We start from the raw sequence: 21660 nt of genomic DNA, 5'->3' as shown, positions 1-21660 counted from the left end.
GCCGGCGACTCATGGCAGCCCAGGTCTAGGTCGAGCTGTTGTTCACCATCTTAGCTGTAGAGGGCGAGCGTCACTGGCCCTCAATGTGGGATTCAAACCACAGCCCTGCTGCTCAGAGCTGGTGCTCCCAAGCGAGTTCTTAACCAGCTGAGCCACTCAGCCGGCCCCAAACCACAGCTTTTTTAAGCTGGTGAATTTATGAAGGCAAAAGATACTTAACTGAGGGCCTATCTTTGCATGGCCATGAGCCAAATATTAAGTGAATTTTCTGTCCTTGTGTCTTCGTTGCATAGAAGCTCAGCATTGTGGGTAAATCATTTATCCTTGCCTTGTCCCAGTAAAGGACAGGGGAAGGGGCAGAGGGATCTCTGTTTTAATAAACTGGAGGCACCAAACATTGAGAAGAAGGTGCATTGTGGGGTGGTGGGAGACGCAAAGGGCTGTGATGGGCACAGGGAGGACTGCCATGCTGTGTGACCTTAGGTAGATCTCTGACCCTCTCTGAGCCTCCAGTGCCTCATCTGTAGCATGAGGAGACTAGACCAGCCCCATGAGGTGTGACCCCTGGGGACACAGTTCTTTTATCCTCCTCAATCAATGTGCTTTTCAGAGTTGGAAATTTAGAACTTGAGCATCTGGGGCAACTCAGGTAGTTCTGTGGGTGCCTGCCAAGAGACGGGTATGTCTGTGAGGAACATTTCCAGCACCCACAGAGTTCCGGGAATCGGGGATTGGGGGGAGGGGCTCCAATGGAGGGGACCCGCATGTGTGCCTTGTTTCTAGTGAGTGAGAATCTTATGCAGACCTATTTTCAGGGAGTCAAAGCTTAAAAACTTGTCCTAGTGCCTGCCGCTGCCGCTGCCTCTGCGAGTCGGCTGCTTGAAAAAAATGACGTCAAAACCTGTGTGTTGCAGCCAGTTTCAAACAATGCTTCAAAACAAGGCTGTGTCCTGTTATCCTGTTGTCGAGTTTTCACTTTGGTATTTGGGCATCTTCGGGGACCTCAGTAGCCTGGTGTTTGGCCGTCCCCCATTGACCCTTCTGTACACATTACTGGTAGGGCCTTGGGCCAACTTTCTGAAGGGACATTCAGGGTAACCCTCTACCCCCCAAAACAAAACAAAACAAAACAAAACAAAACAAAGCAAAACAAAAAACCTCCAGAGTGTTGCTCTGTGGAGGGCCACTGCTGGGTTGCTTCTCTTCTACAGGGTGGTGATGCCTTTTCTCGGAGGGCCCCCAGGTCAAATGCTCAGGCTAGTTTCAGATGTGGGTCATTGAGTGCGGGGTGGGCAGGCTGGCGTGCTGCCTGCAACCAGCTGGAGCACCGAGGAAATGAAGACTGACATAGAAGGTGAAGTGGCGACAGAGTCCCTGTTACTTCCGGGAAGTTCCCTGCATTATTATTATGTTTTTCCCTGAGAAGCTGCTCCGTCGTCCGCATTCTCTGGCAAATCTCCTCAACTTTTGGGCCCAGTTTCTGCAAAATGGGAGAGAGCAGGGGTTAGGGCTAGTCCTTCCAGCCCTGTTCTAACTCCTTTCCAATTTTTCAGATAGAAAACTAAGGCCTGAGGAGTTTATTCCTTGGCTTTCAGCTCACTCACGTGGAAACCACAGCAAAGAAGGGACGTATGTCTGTGGACCTTCCCTGCTTCCTGTAGGTCCCTCTGGAGCCACTCGGCCTCTCTGCTGCCTTGAATGTCACCTTGTGGGCTCTTCTACCCCTCCCTGCCAGGCTACCAACTGGGAGACTGGCTAGGACAGGGATGGAAAATGTGCATGTTTAATGTTGTGGTTTGGGAGGAAGTACTTTTTCGAAGCAGTCTGCAAAGGGGCCTTTTTCTTCCCTCCCATCCCAGGATAGTCACACTTGCAACTTCATTCTGGGCCTTGACACTTGCTGTGCCCTCTGAATTGAAATGCTCCCTTTTGCCCAGCAGGGCCTGCTCCATGGCGGTTGGCGGTGGCGGCGTGTGACCTGTGCAGTTGCATGTTCTGCTGCCAGTCTCTTGGAATTCTTAATAACTTAATAACTTTTGAGTCCCAAAAGGGGCTCCCCATTTTTCATTGAGTCCTGTGAATTCTGTAGCCAGTCTTGCCTCCACCTCCAGCTCTTCGCCCACCAAAATCACCCCTTCTGAGGGCTCTTCCAGTGCCCCTCCCACCTTTTAAGTAGCATTCCCCCCTACGCCTATGCCCAGTTTCTTTTTTTTTTTAACTTTTTTTTTTTTTAAACTCCAAGTCAAGTTGTCCTTCAATCTTAGTTGTGAAGGGTGCAGCTCAGCTCCAAATCCAGGTGCCGCTTTCAATCTAGTTGGTGGGGGGGGATGGTTTGGAGTCACAGCCCACCATCCCACAGATGGGAGTTGAACTGGCAACTTTGTTGTAAAGAGCACGCATTCTCACCAGCTGAGCCATCTGGCTGCCCGTAGGCAGCTCAGTGGCAGCTCAGCTCGGGCGCAGCTCACTGGCCCATGTGGGAATCGAACCTGCGACCCTGTTGCTCAGAGCTCGCACTCTAACCAACTGAGCCACCCAGCCAGCCCCTACACCCAGTTTCTTGATCCATCACTCGGTTGTTTTCACAACACTTAGTCATTCTTTGAGATTATTTCTTTAATTTCCTTATTTGTTTACGTGACTGCTTCCTGTCTCCCGCAATGGACTGTGGGCTCCATGAAAACGGGACTGTGTTTATGGGATCTCCACTTTTCGCAACTACCTAACCTAGTGTGGGCTCACGGTAAACTTTGGATAAATATTTGCCAGATGCATGAATGAAACAAGCAACTCTAACTTGCCAAAGACAGAATTCTGTGTTTCTGAGGCATGTAAAGCACTTGATGAATGAGTTTGGGAATGGGTGGATGAATGGATGAGTGAATGAGTGAATGGATGGATGCATCAATGAATGAATGAATAGGCATTTTGTTGTTGCTCTTTATCAACAGTAGAATTTTTGTTTTCAGAAAATTCTTTTCACATACGTCTTGTGACTTTGAAGACTAGTTCCGGGATTCAACTCTTTGAATTTTTCTTCTGCCTTTAATATGTTTATGTAATCCCTCCTTTGCCTTCCATTTTCCCACCTGACAAAGGCTGCCTAAGATTATAGATCCAATGGCTTTGTGCTGTCTGTTCAGCCCCTATCTCCCCACCAGTCTCTTCCCTTTTGGGTTCATCTCAGGCCAGGGCATGGGACTGGCCCTTTTCTTGGACTTGGAAACAGTCCCCGAAGGCTGGAGTTCTCATGCAACCCTTAGAAATAGAGCTGATGAGAACGTGATATAATGTGGTATAATAGATGCTCACATGCCATGAAATGAAGGTTACAGGGTTGTCCCATTTTATTTAACGAGCAGCAATGTGGTTAGTGCACAATGAGTTTAGGGTAAGAAACCGGGTTCACAGCTGCCCCTTACTAGCTTGCTACCCTAATAGTTCTGCCCTATGGGGTGCATGCATAAACTGGGATAGGTTCAGGATTGCGCAACTCAGTTCTGAAATTGAAAGTTATGACACTCAAGTTCATGAGTTGGTGGTGAACCCATTTAACCGCAAACTTGCCTGGAATAGTTGTGAAGTTATTCATAGTCTTTATTTATTTTTATTTTTTTGGTGAATATTCATGCCTTCTGCTGCTGAAATATTAACATGAAAATGTGTAACATAAAGTTTTACCTACCTAAAAAAAATTCCCCAATTCCGGGCCGGCCGAGTGGCACGTTGATTAAGAATTGGCTTGGGACGCCAGCTCTGAGCAGCAGGGCCCTGGTTCGGATCCCACATGAGGGCCAGTGATGCTGCGCCCTCTACAGCTAAGATGGTGAACAACAGCTCGACTTGGAGCTGGGCTGCCGTGAGTCGCCGGCAACGGCGTAGGCTGCAGTGGGCTGGCCAGCAGCTGCCGTGAGCTTTCATGAGCTGCCGTCCAATGGCCGGCAAGCGACTGGCCTCACCCGGAAAGAGCACAATTATAATAGCAACATGGGCCAGTAACGACGTCCTCCACAACTAGACTGAAGAACAAAAGGACAGCAACTTGCCTGTTCCCCTTCCCCGATTTCCCAATGCTGTTCCACCTCCCAATTCCCCAATAAAATCTAAAAAAAAAAAAATTCCCCAATTCCAAAGCACATCAGGCCCTGGGAGTTTTGGATAAGCATTGTGGACATGTGTATGTAACGTGCTTAGAACATTCCTGCCACACAGTAAGCACAAAAAATGCTTGTGCTTAATAAATGTGTATGTATGGCTGGAGAGACTGGAAGGAACATTTTCAAATAGTTAATAATCAGTCTTTATATGGTACGATTATAAGTAATTTAAATTCCGTGTTTTCTTTCTGCTGTAAATGTTGTTATAACAACGTTGAACAATATTTAATAATAAAACATTATTATTATGTTTTATTATAAAAAACAAGTTTTTTTATAATAAAAGTGAACCAGTCATCTCACTTCCTAGATGAGAAGCTGAGGCCCAGAGAAGTTCAGGGGTCTGTCCTGGGTCTTCCAGCAAGATCACCAAAGACCCAGAACGCCATTTGAACTCAGACCCTCAGCAGATGCAGGTTAGAAAGTGGTCCATGAAAAAAAAAAAGGGGTCCATGAACTCCCAGTGTTGATGTTACCACCTAACCTGGGTTCCAGCAAAGGCATCTCCAGCATCCTTCTAACTCCTTCTTTCCATCAGTGGGAAGAGTCAGGAGACAGGGCAATTTATTGAGTAACCATTCAGTGTGTGATCTTGAGGACATCACCTACCTACCCTCTGCGTGCTGAACTGGATGCTTCAAGGTCCTTTGTAGCTCTAACCACCTTTGCTTTGTGTGTGTGTGTGTAGGGGTGGGTGGGTTGGGGGTAGGAGATGGGGACAAGACAACAACAGCTTTTATAACCGTTTGCCCCTTGGACAATTACCACAGAGGGTCTGGGTTCCAGGCAAGTTTAAGGACAAGTGGAGAAGCTAAGGTTCTTCCTCTCCATTCATTGGCTTGGGAGCATTTATTGCAGCCCTGCTGGGTGGGTGCCAGGCACTGCGGTTGGCACAGAGATGGTGAGCCTGGCCCCTCAGGGGAGGGGCCAGAGAGGCCATGATTCCAGTACATTTTCTTTTGTAAGTGGAGAGACTGATGGAGAGGTTAAGAGTAGTCATGCTGGAGGCTGGCTGACTGAGGACCGGCCTGCTGACTCCTCCACACAGCCATCTCGCGAGCTGGGGCCACGCTGTCACCTTTCTGTGCCTCACTGTCCTCTAAAATGAGGCCACAGTGGTACCTACCTCACAAAGCCAGTGTCAGGCTTAGCGGAGTTGCTCTGAGCACAGCACTTAAAGCAGTGTCCACCCTGCAGTCACTGTCATTACGTGTAAAGCACGGCGTCATAGTGAGGGCCCAAGACCCACCGTCGGACATGCCTGGGCTCAAACCTCAGAGCAGTCGCGTGACCCCTTTGAGCTTCAATTTCCTTCTCTGCTGAAGCAGGATAATACTAGTGTCTACCTCGGAGGGTGTGGAGATCACAGGGCAGGAAGTGCCGGGAGTGGATGGATGGCCTCAGCCCGCCTCAGTTGCCTGGTGTAGAATGGGCATCTCTCAAAGTTCTTCCCTGTGTCCATGGCTATTCCCAAGACCTGCCAGGCATCTACTTTTAAGGTATGGCAACCTGTGTCCTCGGAGGAGGAAGAGGGATTGAAAAGGCAGGTGAAGTGTCCCTGGTACAAGGATAAAATACAAACCAGCACACAGCGGCTGGCTCTTTGCCAGCCATTTCCCAAACTGCTCACTTCCACGCTGGGAGTGTTGAGTTTAAAAGAGGTTTAGGGAAGGCGAGTGAGGGTCGGTGGGGTCTGGACATGAAGGAGGGGGCCCTGCCTGGGAGGGAAGGCACACCAGAAAGCAAACTTGACACGTGGGACCTCGCATCACCCTCCCTGTCCCCAATAGCATCCTGGGTGGGCTTGTAGTGGGTGCCTCCCCCAGCCTCTTCTTGCTCATGGTCACCATCTGTACGTCTTCTCATCAGCAATGTGTAGTGAGCAGGTCATACAAATTTAAACCATATAGAAACATTTTTATTTATCCCTAAATGGAATGCTACAGATCTTTTCTGTAATGTCTTTGTTTATTCATTTGTTCATTTAAGAAGGGGCTGGCAGAAACCCCATTTTCAAATCTCTTTAGCTCCTAAGATGTTTTCTGGGAAGCTGGGATAAAAGGGGTCCTCTGTCTTTTCCTTGCTCTCTTTGTGGAATGGATATTGAGTTTCGGGGGAGATTGGCCATTATTAGTACAGGGTACAGAACAATTAAACATTCTTATTTTTCCCCTTCCCCTTACGCATCAGCATCCTGTTTTAGAAGAATCATTCATTTCTCTATACTTAACATTTCCTTCATCACATATTGAAAGGAATTGTTTCATTTTTCTTTTAGTGAAAGTACGTTATATGGGGATGATTTTATAGAAGTGAAAGTGGAGGGAAGGGGTTTGCTCAAGGTCACACCGCAAGTAGGGACAGGCCCAGGGTCAATCATCGTTCAGTTCTTTCCACCATGCTGCTAGTCACTTGCACATGTATTTTCTTGTTGAGTGTGTGTGTGTGTGTGTGTGTGTGTGTGTTACCATTGACCTGGTTTTCCCTCTGCAATACCAAGAAGTTAAATTTAGCTTCTGATAAATCTGAGGAGATGAGCTTACAGCATGAGACTGTAAGTACAGTCAGGTTTGCATCGTTTCATTGAAAATCACAAGTATTGATGGTTGTATAAAGGTGGTATTGTGTATAGGGGTGTATATTATTCTTCCCTCCTCATCTTTTTTTTTTTTTTTTTTTAGCTGAGCCATCCCGCCACCTGTTGGCAGCTCACGGCTGCTCAGCTCGGGCTGGACTCGAACCACTGTTGCTCAGAGCTCAAACTCTTGAGCGAGCTCTTAACCAACTGAGCCACTCAGCCGGCCCCCTCCTCATCTTTTAGTCCCTAATCATGCAGGCAGAGAAAATTCCAAGTCATTATCACTCTGATGACACGCAAAGACCAACCATCTAAGTGAAATCCCTTTCTTCAGAGCCCTGGGTTAAGTAAGCTAGGTGTGTCAGGATGTCTCTAAGGCTGTATTAGTAGAGAAGTTACAATACCCACACAGTGTTCAGTGAGTGTTGGGGTTTTGTCAATACAGAATAAAAGTCTAGAATAATGCCAGTAAACTGGTGAGAGTTCCTCCTGCATGATCCTAACTGACTTTGGGTAGGGTTGGGTGTTTTGAAATACCACCATTTCCTGATTTTAATTGTTTCTTTATTTTGAGGTGGCTACATTTAAATTTGGGTCGTTTGGGGGATGAATACTTTTTGGTTTTTGTCTGAAACTTCAAAAAAAGGATCAGCCTAAGGTGGGTTTCTCTCTGTTGGAGAGACTGAAGACAAAGCCACAAAGAATCTTCTAGAAACTCTGAGGAACTGAGCATTTTGTTCACCTGTTTTATTTATTTTTAAACCTATTGTCGAAACGTTATTTAATATATAGTTAGAGCACAGCGAACCAGTGTCTGCAGGCACAGCTGCTGATGCAACTCCAGGGGGAGGTCACGGTGTCCGTGCTGGCCGTGTAGATGGCGCCCCCTGGAGGTGTGGCCCTGACCATGCCTTTTGAAGGAAATCATTTGCAAACATTTACATTATCTTTTGTTTGCTACAAATAGAGGCTACATGTATTATTATTGCAGTGTTTTCTAGGCAGTGTTTTGAGTCCTTTTTATTTGTTTTAACTACTTGGAGAAGCATTCATTCATTGATTCATTCTAACTAGAATCAGTTTGCCTGGGTTCAAGTCACCAGCTTATACGTCTCTGGATTGCAGTTCCTTATCTGCATTACCAGCAGGTGGGGAAGGAGGAACCCATAGTATTGCTGCGAGGAATAAATGAGACAAAGGCACAAAAGAGCACTCAATAAATGTTAGTCTTCCCAGAAAAAAGCTTCACACGTTGTCTGGGGTCCTTTTCTGTCTAGGAGGCTGTCACTTTAGTAGGGGATTCAGGTGGTTCAAAGCGTGTGCTGGAAGCTCACTGCAGGGAGGTGGGGGCATAGAGCAGATGTCACCCCTGGAAACAGAGGTGAAAGAATAAGCAAACACAGGAACTTGGAAGCAAAAAGTTGACTTGACTACGGGGGGGCTTTTACCAGGCGCTGTGGTGACAGCCGACTCACATTTTAAATAACTCTTATTTTCCACCACTTCCCTATTGTGTGTGTATTCAATTACTTGCGAGTTTTTTGCAGCTGCCAATCTGTAGGGGGAGGCCACCGTAGAACTCTTCTACTGCAGTTGGGATCTGGGGAGGAAAGTAGCCAAGAGGCCTTTTTAAGTCTCCTACAGCCCCCGCCGGGCGCTCAGGGTCAGCTGCGGCTCCGCGATTGGCGGGCCCGGGAGGCGGGCCCCAGCCGGGGATCCTGTCTGGGGACGAGAGGCGGGGCCCGGTCTGGGGCCGGGACCATCTGCGGAGGAGGGCTCTGCTTGGGGGCGGGGCCTGGGCGGGCGCGTCCGCCTCCGACACTTGCGCGCAGGAGGCCTTTCGGGATGGAGGAAGCGCAGCGCCAACTTGGGCGCCTGAAGGCTGCTGTACACCGCGGCCCCAGAGGTTCTCTAGGACAGCGCTTCCGCCTCCCGGTCGTTATCTGGCTGCCCCGCTGGGCCCCGGGACCAGAGTTTGCTTCGGGGGGTTAGGGGGGGGGTGCATGCGCTGCATCCCAACTGGAGCCCGCTGGAATTGGTCCGGGACGGTCAACATGAGTCCTGCCAAGTGCAAGGTCTGTTTCCCTGAACGCAAAGTAAAGTAAGTAAAGGCTGCAGTTTTAATGACCGTTATCTTTTACAAACTTATGCAGCGTTTCCCTACTTCCCGGCCCCTTCGCGAAGTCAAGCTGTGTGTCGTCTTAGCACCACCCCTTCTTCCCCGCCTCCACCCAAAGAAGTGCAGGCTTCAGTTTGTCCGTTGGGGAGACGGAACCCGCCTTGCAAAAACACTAGCTGGCCTCGGCAGTTGAAGAGGAGGTCGGATTTGGCAGTGATGTTGATTGGAGGAGGGCTCCCTGGAGCGCACAGGTGCCTCAAGGTTGCCCGGTTGGCACCCCGTTTTCTCCCTTTTCGCTTTCCTCCTCTTCCTCCCCTTACCCTTGATAAAGGTGATGATCTTGGAAGGCAGGTCTCTGAAACCTAGTGATTGTTAAGCCCTGAGCGAGTCACCGTGCACCTGAGCAGGTATCACATTTAAGGTTATTTTCTGAGCAGGTTAGTGTAGGCATTTCTGTGCTTGAGCGCTTCCTAGCCCCACCTGCTCGATTTCTTTTTTGTCTTCATTTTATTGCATTTTTTTAAAAAGTTACCGAAGTGATGCTGTGTTTGTTTTCGAAAAGTCAGAAAATTATAGATAAGCAGAAAGGAGGAACCAAAATCACCCATAACCGCCCCACCATAATCTTTATTAACAGTTGCTGTATATCCATTCTTACTGTGCAGTTGTTTTAATTTATGAATTGGAAGCATACAGAGTATTGTAACTTGCTTTTTCAATCGACATTAAGTGTTCTGCCACTGGGCTTAGCATACTGTCGCCTGCAGCCTGGCTTTGTTTGACTTGCAAGCAAAGAATGGTTTTTAACTTTTAGATGGTTAAAAAATGAAAAGAAGAATACTGTTTGGTGCTATGTGAAAATTACATGAAATTTAACTCTGAGTGTCCACAAATAAAGTTTTATTGGAACATAGCCATGTTCATCATTTATGAATTGTCTATGGCTGCTTTCAAGCTTCAAAGCAAGAGTTAAGTAGTGAGACGGAGACTGCCTGGGCCATAAAACCTAAAGTATTTACTATCTGGTCCTTTACAGAAAACGGTTGCCAACCTTTGTCCCACAACCTGCTTTTTACTGGGTCTGTAGTGTTTCTTTACATGGATATACCTTAAAATGTATAAGCAATCCCCTATATATAGTGGATATTTGGACTTTCCCCCTTTTTTTGCTAATAACCAGCACAGTGGACAGCTTGGTAGCGAAGTCTCTGTTTCCATTCTTTGCTCTTTTCTCAGGATATCTTTACCTGGTACATAAACAGTCCCTGTACACCTCCCATGTGTAAGGCCTACATCTGGGAGCAGGAAGGGACACAGAAATGTTGGGGAAACATCACCCCTGCCTTTAAGAGCTCTTGGTCCAGTGAGGGAGCTGGATGTTGTCTCAGCGCCACCAGGGGCGCTAAGTGGGTGCTGTCGTTCTCATTTTATAGATGAGGAACCCGAGGCTCTCCGTGCCGGTGAGAATATACTGGGATTCATTCTGCTCTCCGTGCCGGTGAGAATATACTGGGATTCATTCTGAGGCTGTCGCCCAGAGGGCTCTCTATAGGCAGCTGTTTTCTACCGCTTTAAGAGCAGAACTTCAAAAATCAGAGGACTTTCCCAATGTTGGACTAAAGTTTTGCTGCAAACTAGTTACTGCAGCTCGTGAGCATGCTAGGGAGTGAGGCCTCTTGGAGTCGGAAGGGCCTCGGTTATTTAGTTCCTCTGATGGGGGATTCAGAAAGGGCGAGAGACGTATTCCAGATATACCGCCAGCCTGCCAGGAGGGAGACTGACCTTGCACTTGTTCAGTCCTTTTGCAGAGAGGGGGACCCTCCTGGAATCTCTCAGGGTGTGTTCGAGCAAAGAGCCTACAGGGGGGCAGGGGGCTGCATTTGGATCAGGGTCTTTCTTATGCACTCCGTCATTTATTGAGCACAGAGGTCACATTTCTTCCACGTTTGGAGCCCTGATCTAACTCCTCTGGTAAAAATACTCAATTCCTGGAGTGTATCCAAAACAGGCCACGTGGCTTACAAAGGATACTTTTTTTTTTCCTTATCTATAAAGCTATGTACACCAAAAGTTTAACATATAAACCTTGAATCGCATGTAATCATACACCTTAATCCAAAAGAATACCTTTCAACAAATCACTTTGATTCAAAAGAATAAACTTGAAAGAAATTGGAATTGTCCCTGCAACTTCAGGCCATGTGGTCACCATATTTATAATAATTTGAAGATGCTTTATTGGGTCACTGCATGGTTCCTCTCTTAGCTTAGAGTTGCTAAAAAGATGGAGTGAGACAGCCCCACTCTGCCACTGAGTTGTGTGAGCTTGAGCATATGCCATCAACCCCGTTGAACCTGTTTCCGCATCTGTCAATGGGGCTACTCCTAATAGAGCTTTACGGGGTTCTTGAGACTGTCCAGAGCTGGGAGCCCAGCATTGTGCCTGATGCCCAGCCCACCAGAGGTGCTGGCCTTGAGCGTTATCCCAGGTCAGCACAAACATTTGCACATCTGATAGTGGTAACGATAGAATTCTGTTATGAAAGAGGTCTGTGGAGTCAAGAGGCATTGAGATCCTGTCCTGAAGGCCAGACCACCTATTAAGGAGCCAGAACTAAATGCTGACCAGCCCCCCTCGGTATATAAACAGGGCCAGAGAATGGAGAATGGAGAAATCAGGGAATGGAGAAATGCATGTGGGTCAGAGGGGTTGGAGATGGGCTTCTTGGAAGAGACTGGAGTTGAATGAGATTAAATAAAGTTGGGGAAGGGAAGGCAGGAGAATCTGGTTTTCAGTGAGTCCCATAATGCGCCATTATGAGTGATGTCCCTGCCATGGGAATTCTCAGGCTCAGCCAGGCAAAGAGGGTCACCCAGCTAGGCAGCAGGCCTAGTCAGTCACCCACCCAAGGCCACTTGTCAATGTTGAGATGCTGGTTGTGGATCTAGCTGTGGTTTTTACCTCTGCCTGTATGTTAGAGTTTCCTGGGGGGACTTTTGAAAACTGTAGATGCCTGGGTGCCCCGCAAACCCTCACTCCTAGGCATGCTGATTAATTAGGTGGAGCCCAGGCATCAATATGTTTTTAAAGTTTCTCATGTGATGGAGTGTACAGTCAGCATTGAAAACTGCTGCCTAACTCGAAATTGGCAAACTGTTTGCCTAAAGGGCCAGATAGTAAATATTTTCAGCTTTGTGGCCATATGGTTTCTGTTAAAACCACTCAGTTCTGCTGTTGACTGTACCAAAGCAGCCATAGATAATAGGTCATTGAATGGGCCTGACTGTATTCCAGTCACACTTTATGGACACCGAAATTTGAATTGCATAGAATTTTCCCATGTCACAAAATACAATTCTTTCTCAAACATTAAAAAGTGTAAAAACCAGTATTTGCTCATGGAAAGTACAAAAGCAGATGGCAGACTGGATTTAGCCCTTGGGCCCTAGTAGGCTGACCCCTGGCCTAGCCAAAGTGGCCATCCCAGGAGGTGCTGAAGGGACAGGTGGCCCGAGACATTTCCATGGGTCCATTTATCTGGGAGCCCACAGATGAGTTTAAAGTTATCAGCCTGTACAGGGCTATGCAGTGTCCTTTGTTGCTAACTTGTGCGGTGATAGGCCTTCACTTCCAGTAGCTCATCACCTCCCTGCAGTTACCTCCCTATTGTACAAAAGGAAAGGGAGCTAGGGGACTTAAGGACCGGTTAATGCCAGGGCCCTAGCCTGATGACCGCATACTGGGGCTCTTATCATGGTTCCCCTGCAGAGATAGGCCAGGCCCAGTGTTGCACCCTGGATGCACGCTCTATGAGTCAGATACTATTAATATTATTAAATATTTTCATCCTGTGAGGGGACCGAGATACCGAGTATTGAAGCAAATTTCCCAAGATTACAGAGGTCGTAAGTGGTAGATTCCAGACTCAAAGCCTGAGAGGATGGCGCTGGTCTACCAGGGTTTTCCTTAACTCAGGACTGTTGACACTTGGGACCCTGTGATTCTTTGTGGTGGAGGCTGTCTTGGAGGCTTTGCAGGAAGCTGAGCAGCGTCCCTGGCCTCTACCCACTAGATGCCAGTAGCACCCTCCAAGTTGTGACAACCACCCTTGCACACATTGCTGTGTGTCCCCAGGGAGCACAATTGCCCCCTGTTGAGAACGCTGCATTACACATATTGCCTCTCAAATGCAAGTGTTTATTTCCTAAAGTCTAGACAATAGAGGTACTTCCATTTATTTCCGATAACTTTGTGCCTCAAAAATCAGATTCGGGGTCAGATAGAGGCATGTTGGAAGCCCAGCTATGCCGCCTGCCAGCTGTGTGATTTGAGGTCAGTGGGCCTCTCTGATCTCGGCTTCCTGTTCGTGAGCAGGAGATGACGGCCTCCCCTGCACAGGGCTGTGGAGATTCAGTGAGATGCCCCCGGTGCGCCGTCCATAGTGACACTGGAGAATGTGATTCTCTTCCTCCTAATGTAGTTCTGCCTGGTCTTGTGCTTCAGCAGCTGACTGTGGTTGGCGTTTGGCTGACAGCTCTGTTGTGTAGTTGATTGCACCCCTGAAGCCATTTCCAAAGTCACCAGAGAATATTCCAGTCTCCACACTTGCCTTGGAACAAATGCCGCCTGAAGGTCAGCCCTTTAGAGCCAATGTTGGTTGGCCTCCAGTTTTGTCAAAAACAAATAAAAATAGCCACCAGCTTGGAGACGGGACTTTAAGCCACTCCGGCAGCATTGTGTGTGTTCACCCGCCTACTTTGCTGTGATAGAGGGTCTGTGTCACCAGATTTGAAATCAAAATGGCGGCTGTGAATGGTTTTTTTACCGAGGCCACACAATGGTGTGTTTCTAACGATTGAGGTTTTCTTTGTTGCATTTTAGGTCAAATTGCTCGAGTTTTAAGGTTTGTGTGTATGCAAATGGATGTCTCAGACTTTCTGAAGCCAAGGAATCAAGCCAGCCAGCCGGGAAGGCCATGGACAGAGTAGGGACAGTGAATGGATGGGGAGCTGGCCTGGGCAGAGGGGTGGCCTGATGCCTCCTGGTGAGGTTGGGAGATCAGCTGCCCCTGATCCTGTTGGCCTCATTGCACTGATATAATAATATAGGGTATACTGTGTGTCAGATGCCATCTTTTACTTTTTGTGTATTAATATATTTAAATTCTCATTTTAAAGTTAAGGAAACCGAGTGCCTTACCCAGTGGACACTGGGACAGTCATGGCTTTCAGCATCCCTATTATAAAATTAATAGCTTTTTTCTTATTGAAAATAATACATCTTTGCAGAAAGTTTAACAAATATAGGCAAAAAAAGAAAAAAGAAAAGAAAAAAGAAAAGAGAAACCACCCATAATTCAGACACCCTATGATAACTGCTGTTAACATTTTGGTGTCTATTTTTCTAGATCAGGGGTCTGCAAATTATGGCCCTCAGGCCAAATCTGCCTGTTTTTGTAAAGAAATAAAGTTCTTAAAAATGAATTGAACTACCTCCTAGTTAATGACATATAATTTTGCTAAAAGTACTGTTCACATTTGCAAGATGATATTGACCTTCCAAAGTACTTTTCTAAGTCCTATTTCGTTGCAGGAGTTTAATCCTGGGAGGCTTTAGAAGAAAAGCAGCTTGCAATTTTTGGGAGGCAGTGAGGCTGTCTCAAGGGCCGGAAATCATTTGTTCATTTATTTGTTTATTCATTCAGGCACCACGCATAATAAGCCCAGTAGAAGGGAGATGGTCTTGATTGAAAGTACATATCTTGCTGTAGTATATAAACAGGATGGGTTTCTGTCATCCATTTCTCTTTTTGTTCCCCTCGCCTAGAAGCCTGTTTCTTCATCTCTGACAGGCAGAGTCTTTGATGGCTCACAGTGGGGATCAGGGGCAGACTGCAGGTTTGTCGAAGACATTTTCCCACGGGAAACTGTCCTGGACACAGAGACTTTATGTAGCAGAAAACGCCCACACCCAACATCTCCTGGTGTAATGGAAAGAGCCCCAGGCTGGCCGACTAGCTGAGTGACCCCATTTGCCTGGCTGAGCCTCAGTTTGTGCATCTGTAAAATGGAATTTCTCTCCCCTGATTGTTTATTTGCATCCATCTTTGCTGTTCCTTGCTCGGATACTAGACGGAGGCATGCTGGCAGTGTTCTTTATGATCATTTTTTTTTAAACTTTATTGGGGAACAATGTGTTTTTGCGGGGAACAATGTGTTTTTTCCAGGGCCCATCAGCTCCAAGTCAAGTTGTTGTCCTTCAATCTTAGTTGTGGAGGGCGCAGCTCAGCTCCAAGTCCAGTCGCCGTTTTCAATCTAGTTGCAGGGTGGGGGGGGGCGCAGCCCACCATCCCACGTGGGAGTCAAACCAACAACCTGGTTGTTAAGAGCACACTTTCTAACTAACTGAGCCATCTCGCTGCCCCCCTTTATGATCAGTTTTTAACCCAAAGTTTTGGCCCCCTGAACCCACTCAGCCCCGGCCTCACAAGATACCTGATGACACAGTCTCTGGATACTCCTCTGGGTGGTTAACCTCTAACCTAATTCCTGGCAGGCGGCTCCCAGCTTGAATACCCCATGGCAGGAGTAAGAGAGTGAACTGACTGTGTCTGCCTGATTCTGCCCCTGTCAAAATCCCACCAAATGACAGCAAAGAGGTTTTAAAAAAGAGGGGGGGGGGTAGAAACCCATCAAACCTGAAGAAACAGAAGGGGAGATTAGCAACCTTTTGGAAGCTGGAAAGCAGATGATCAAGCGGTAACTGGTTTAGTAGAACCAAGTGGGCTGAGTGGTAAAGGGGCAGTGAGGGAAGCTGAAAAATTACTGGATGCTGATAGGCACAGGGACTGGCAGCATTGGTGCCTCGGCAACGGCGGTGAAGTGGGTACCAAAATGAGGAAGATTGGGTGAAAGACTCCCAGAGCCCCTTGCTTGCTCTGTGTGGCTGGAGACTGCTCACATCCACCCCAACAGAAGGCAAGAGGTTTGCCCTCTGGAGAGTGAAAGGTGGAGGGTCTTGGGACTGGGGACTGATGGGTATGGTGGAGCATGTGGGGCTTATATTCCTAACAGGAGGACAGGGGTCTGTGTAGGTGCTGAATCTTGAAACCTGCCCTGCCCCCCAGACCTGTCCCAAGCCCTTCTTCCCCGCCCAGCCTCCTGGCCAACCTTTCTTCCCAGCAGAAGACCCAGAAACTTCTCCCTGGGGAATTGGACCAGTGAGGGAGGAAGACTCTAAAGACATGTGGGGTTCCTCAAAACACGGGGTTCCTCAAAACACTGCCCTCCCAGGTTGCCCTGTGTTGAGCTCAGGGTCCACTGGCCTTATCACATTCTCAGTACTGCTCACCAGCCCTTTAGTTCCTGCTTTTGGTCATGACGAAGTAGCCGAGGCTTACCAAGCATGTGGGTACAGTTTCTAATATGGAAGGCAGGCCCCAAACAAATAAAGGGACACAGGAAACTTGGAAGAAACAGAAATCATACTAGGTGACAAGAACTTGAAAAAGCTATCGTTAATACTCTCATCAAGGTTGGCGAGGATTTACATACATAGGAAACAGGATGCATAAAAAGGAAGATTTGCAGACCAAAAACAGGCACTTCGATGTTAAAAACATGATAGCAGACGTGAAAAACCCCACTTAATGAAGTTAGAAGAGAAGGCTAAAGGAATCACCCAGAAAGTAAAAAGGATAGAAAATAGGACAGGGAGGGCCAGCCGAGTGGTGCGTTGGTTAGGAGTTGGCTTGGGACGCCAGCTCTGAGCAACAAGGGCCCTGGTTCAGATCCCACATGAGGGCCAGTNAAAAAAAATTTGTCTTAGAAATCATTCCGTGTGAACACTTACTTTGACATCATCTTTCTTTAAGAATCTCTAGGTGACATCCCTATAAGCCAGTGCCTTTCAGCCATTAAAAGGATGGAATCTGTCTGTAGGTTCCACCATAGAGAACTGGCTGAGTAAGTGCAGTAAGCAGGAGGAAAGGAAAGCTACAGAGAAGTGTGCTTGGGTTCTATTTTTGTTTAAAGAAACATTCTTTGTGCGTGTTCCTGAAACAGTAGCAGAAAGCCAGTTTGTGCACCAAGCTCTTAACAGCATATTAACTCTTAACCAGTTAACTCTCAAGTACATTAACTCTTTTTAAAAATTATGTATGTATTGTTTTCAGCTACAGTGGACATTCAGTATTACTTTATAATAGTTTCAGATATATGGCGTAGTGGTTAAACATTTATATAATTTATAAAGTGATCCTTCAAAGCCTCCCCCCTCCAATTAGTCTAGTACCCACCTGGCATTATACATAGTTATTGCAACATTATTGACTATATTCCCTATGCTGTACTTTACATCCCCATGACTATTTTGTAGCTGCCAGTTTGTCCTTCTTAATCCCTTCACCTTTTTCAACTACATTAACTCTTTTTTTTTTTTTTTAAATGGGGAACAGCCATGGTGATTGGTTACACATTGCTTTCATGCTACAATGGCATAGTTGACTCCTTTAGGGAGGGCGCAGCTCACAGTGGCCCATGCAGGGATCGAACCATCAACCTTGGTGTTATCAGCACCACGCTCTAACCAACTCAGCTAACCAGTCACCCCTCAACTACATTAACTCTTTTAACAGCAGCTTTAACTCTTAACCAGTTCATACCCAACTCTTAACAGCAAATTATCTTTAGGAGATGAGATTGGGGGGAAATTTCACTTTCTATGTTATGGATTTTCACTGTTGGATTTAAAACAACAACAAGAATGTGATGTCTCTGATAGAGGTAAAATGAAATGAAAAGATCGTGGATGTCACCGGCATTGCTTCTCTTTTCGGAGAACTTCCTGTTCCAGCCCTGGTCCCCAGGGAAGAGCCAGTTACTCAGCCTCCCCTCCCCTGCCCCATCCCCAGGTGCAGAGCGAGATCCCGGGCTCCCCGATCTTTCTCATGAAGCTGGCCCAGCACGCCCGTCACCTGGAGGTCCAGATCCTCGCCGACCGGTATGGGAACGCCGTGTCCCTGTTTGGGCGAGACTGCTCCATCCAACGGCGGCATCAGAAAATCATCGAGGAGGCACCTGCCACCATCGCCACACCGGCTGTGTTCGAGTTCATGGAGCAGGTGGGCCCTGCAGAGCTGGGTGGGGGGCAACTGCAGGGGTTGCTGTGTCAGCTCAGAGCGAGCAAGAGCTCCCTAATGGTCCATGTCACCAAAGTGAGGTGGGTGCCCAAGGAGAGACTGGGGGCCCATCATGGAGGTGACTTCAGCCTGGCATGGATTTATTAGAACATGCTCTATGTGGTCCCAAAGTAATTGACACATAGCAAGTCCTCCATCTACATTTGATGGGGAAACTAATAAGCCACGATCAAAACTACCCAAGAAAACCACTGGAAACCCCTCGGTCTCTGTTTTTTGCAGTGTGCTGTCCTACTGGCCAAGACAGTAGGCTATGTGAGTGCAGGGACGGTCGAATATCTCTACAGCCAGGATGGCAGCTTCCACTTCTTGGAGCTGAATCCCCGCCTGCAGGTGGAACACCCCTGCACAGAGATGATCGCTGATGTCAACCTGCCGGCCGCCCAGCTTCAGGTGAGGAAACGGGCTCTGAGTCCTCGGTGTTCGTCTACCCAGGGTGGGGTCCTCTGTTCTCCTCAGGTTATACCTTTCCGCCCCTGTTGGCTGGCTGGCTGGCTCTGGGGAATGACTTGTGATATATGAGTAGCACCGAGAACCACACAGGCAAAGAACCTTCTGTGATTGTGGTTTTTCACCTTTGCCGTATAACCCTTTGAGAAACTAGAAAAAGCCACAGGCCTTCTCCCTGGCACAATATATTTTATTCAATTGCAGGATATTTGTGGATCCCTGATACCCATTCATAGACCCAGAGAAGTGTATATCAACATTTTTTTTATTGCTTCCCCTAAGGAGCCTTTTTAGACAATTTATCCCCAAATTTCTCCCCCATAACATTTTACTATCATAGATATACTCTATATCTCTTTGGGTACTGTAGATATAGCTGTGCTTTATGCATACAAAGAGTTATATTTTTTTCATCCCCAAGTGGAAATATTTCCTCTCATTGGGGGCAGTTTCAGCCCCTTTGAGAACTTGTGACGCAGAAGTAGGAACTCTTGCATTCATTGGAACTCATTTCTTTTTTTATTAATGTCGTCTTCCTCCTCTCTTCCTTCATCTTCCAGAATTTTGATTGTTTTTTATTTTTTCTATTTGAAAAATTTCAGAAAAGTTGCAAGGATAATATTGGGTTGTCAGAAAAGTCATGACATATTTTGTCTGTGTTTTTCCAAGGTCATTTATNAAGAGGTCTGTTTGTCCTTTGCCTTCCAGGTGGCAGAAAAAATTGGTTTTCCGTTGATGATCAAAGCTTCTGAAGGCGGTGGAGGGAAAGGAATCCGGAAAGCAGAGAGTGCCGAGGACTTCCCAATCCTTTTTAGACAGGTGAGCTGTTCTTGCTGCCTATTTTTCCATATGTCTTTGGGGATTGTCTTTATCCCATTCCTGGCCACCAGATTATTTCCATTAGCGTTATTCTGTCACGATTGAGAGGACATTTTTGGGAGCTGGAATATTGCTGTGCTGTGTTTTAAAGCAAATGTGTACATTTCACTGGCAGGAGTCCATGGTTTGCATTGATTGGTGTACCATTTCCTTAGATGTTCAAGTCTATGAATCAGGGTGTCTATAAATGGTTTCAGAGATATAGGGTCAGAATATCTGTTTGTGACTATGTTTGTCTCTTGAGAGATGGGATATTTTGTACATTTTGGAGGCCTTGGTATTTTTAACACTTCTGGTTGATCCTTTTTCATTGTAGGAAATAGACAGCCGACCCTTTGAACAACAAGGGTTTGAACTGCGTGGGTTCACTTATTCGTGGATTTTTTTTTTTCCATAAATAGGTTTTTTAAAATTTTGGAGATATGCAACAATTTGAAAAAACTTGTGGATGAACTGTATAACCTAGAAATACCGAAAAAAATTAAGAAAATGTATGTCATGGATGCATAAAATATATGTAAATACTAGCCTATGTTATCATTTACTACTAAAATATACACATATATGTGTTAATCGACTGTTTACGTTGTCAGTAAGGCTCCTAATCATCAGGAAGCTATTAGTAGTTAAGTTTTGGGGGAGTTAAAAGTTATAGGCAGACTCTCGGCCTGTAATTCCCGAGTTGTTCAAGGGTCCACTGTAATTGTATATTTACTTATTTGTAGCTGGTTTTCCACTTTTAAAACATTACGCCTATTATTGGCAGTGTTTAAAAAAATTTATGCTGATAATCTTCTCATTCTTAACCCAACTATTTTAATATTTCTAAGTTTTCTTCTATACTTTGTTCANGAGCTGTTGTTCACCATCTTAGCTGTAGAGGGTGCAGTGTCACTGGCCCGCATGTGGGGTCCAAACCGGGGCCCTGCTGCTCAGAGCTGGCATCCCAAGCCAGCTGTTAACCAATGCGCCACTCAGCTGGCCCTACGCTTTTATTACCCTGATGAAAAACAAACATGGAATTGCTTAATGGCAAAACAACATGAAGATAAACTTTAAATAGGAATAAAAATACCCGCCTCTAATCCCACTATCCTGATAGCTTGCTTCTTTTTTGTTCCCTTCCAGGCCTGATGCAGACACACACATATGTTTGCATAATTAAAGTCATACTCGGTTTTCTTCTAATTATCACACACTTTTGTCCGTTGTTGCCCAAAATTGTCACGCTTATCCTTTCAATGGCCGCATACAGCCGTGCCTTGCAGATTTCCTGCAGTCAACTTCAGTCTGTCTGCTTGTTCTTTCCTTTTCTCTCCCATTTAAACTCCAGAGTACATCAAGATAGCGGATCAGTACGTCCCTGTGCCAGGAGGGCCCAACAACAACAATTATGCCAACGTGGAGCTGATCGTGGACATTGCCAAGAGAATTCCTGTGCAGGTAAGTTGGTTGGGGTACCCCAGTCTGCCCACGGGGGATGATGCCCTGATCTCTGGAGCACCTTGATTCCACCATTCAGAAGGGGCAGAGGAGCCGTGTCCTGCAAGACCCCCAAATCCAGGACTGATATGACCCGGCAAAGAAAGAGCTTTCAGTGTGTGATGGGGAGGCGGGTTTCTTGAAGGAAGATCTTCGTTCACGCCTCTCTGTGTTCGCAGGCGGTGTGGGCTGGCTGGGGCCATGCTTCCGAAAACCCCAAACTTCCGGAGCTCCTGTGCAAGCACGACATTGCTTTCTTAGGTAGAGTGTGTCTCCATCAGATTCGTGGGAATTGGGGCGTTGATGGGACACTCTGCTGGGTCAGATTCTCTTTCTAATGCATCCCTGTAAGGCAGGGGGTCAGTTTGATAGCCCCACCTCACAATTTAATTGTTAGGAGCAAGCGAGTCCAGGGGTGGGAGGGCACCTGGGTAGGTTGGCCAACCTGGGGACATGGGAGCTATTACTGTGGTTACCACAATGGAATGATGCTGGGGCAAGCGGACCTCTGTTAATGTTCCTGTTGGTACTGAGGAACCATGTTCAGGTTTATCGCTAGGTTTGGAGGTCACGTTTCTGGTAAGGCCACAGTTTTGCTAGGGCTGTTCTTATGTCTTTGGAATGCCCTAACCCCTTTAGACCAGAACCCTTCAATTCTACTACTTATTAGATAAAATGATACTTATTATCTATGACATCTGTTTATTTCAGGATTTGAACTTGGATTTGTATACGTTGTGCAGTTATATTATCCGACATCCTTGCATGGTTTAGGGGAATCATTTGCCAGCCACA

General features: G+C 46.7%; 1 protein-coding gene across 1 annotated transcript in view; it reads left to right on the top strand.

The window, feature by feature from the left end:
- ACACB (acetyl-CoA carboxylase beta) overlaps positions 1-21660 on the top strand; it is a 126107-nt gene that overhangs the window by 19949 nt on the left and 84498 nt on the right. The window contains exons 3-5 of the mRNA XM_019649064.1: positions 4519-4573; positions 17767-17976; positions 18277-18447. Of these exons, the coding sequence (XP_019504609.1) occupies positions 4519-4573; positions 17767-17976; positions 18277-18447 (436 nt within the window). The remainder of the gene's footprint in view (positions 1-4518; positions 4574-17766; positions 17977-18276; positions 18448-21660) is intronic.

This window comes from Hipposideros armiger, unplaced genomic scaffold, assembly GCF_001890085.2.
Source record: "Hipposideros armiger isolate ML-2016 unplaced genomic scaffold, ASM189008v1 scaffold_129, whole genome shotgun sequence".
In the NCBI taxonomy this organism is placed as follows: Eukaryota; Metazoa; Chordata; class Mammalia; order Chiroptera; family Hipposideridae; genus Hipposideros; species Hipposideros armiger.
This window is presented reverse-complemented; position numbering and strand designations above follow the sequence as displayed.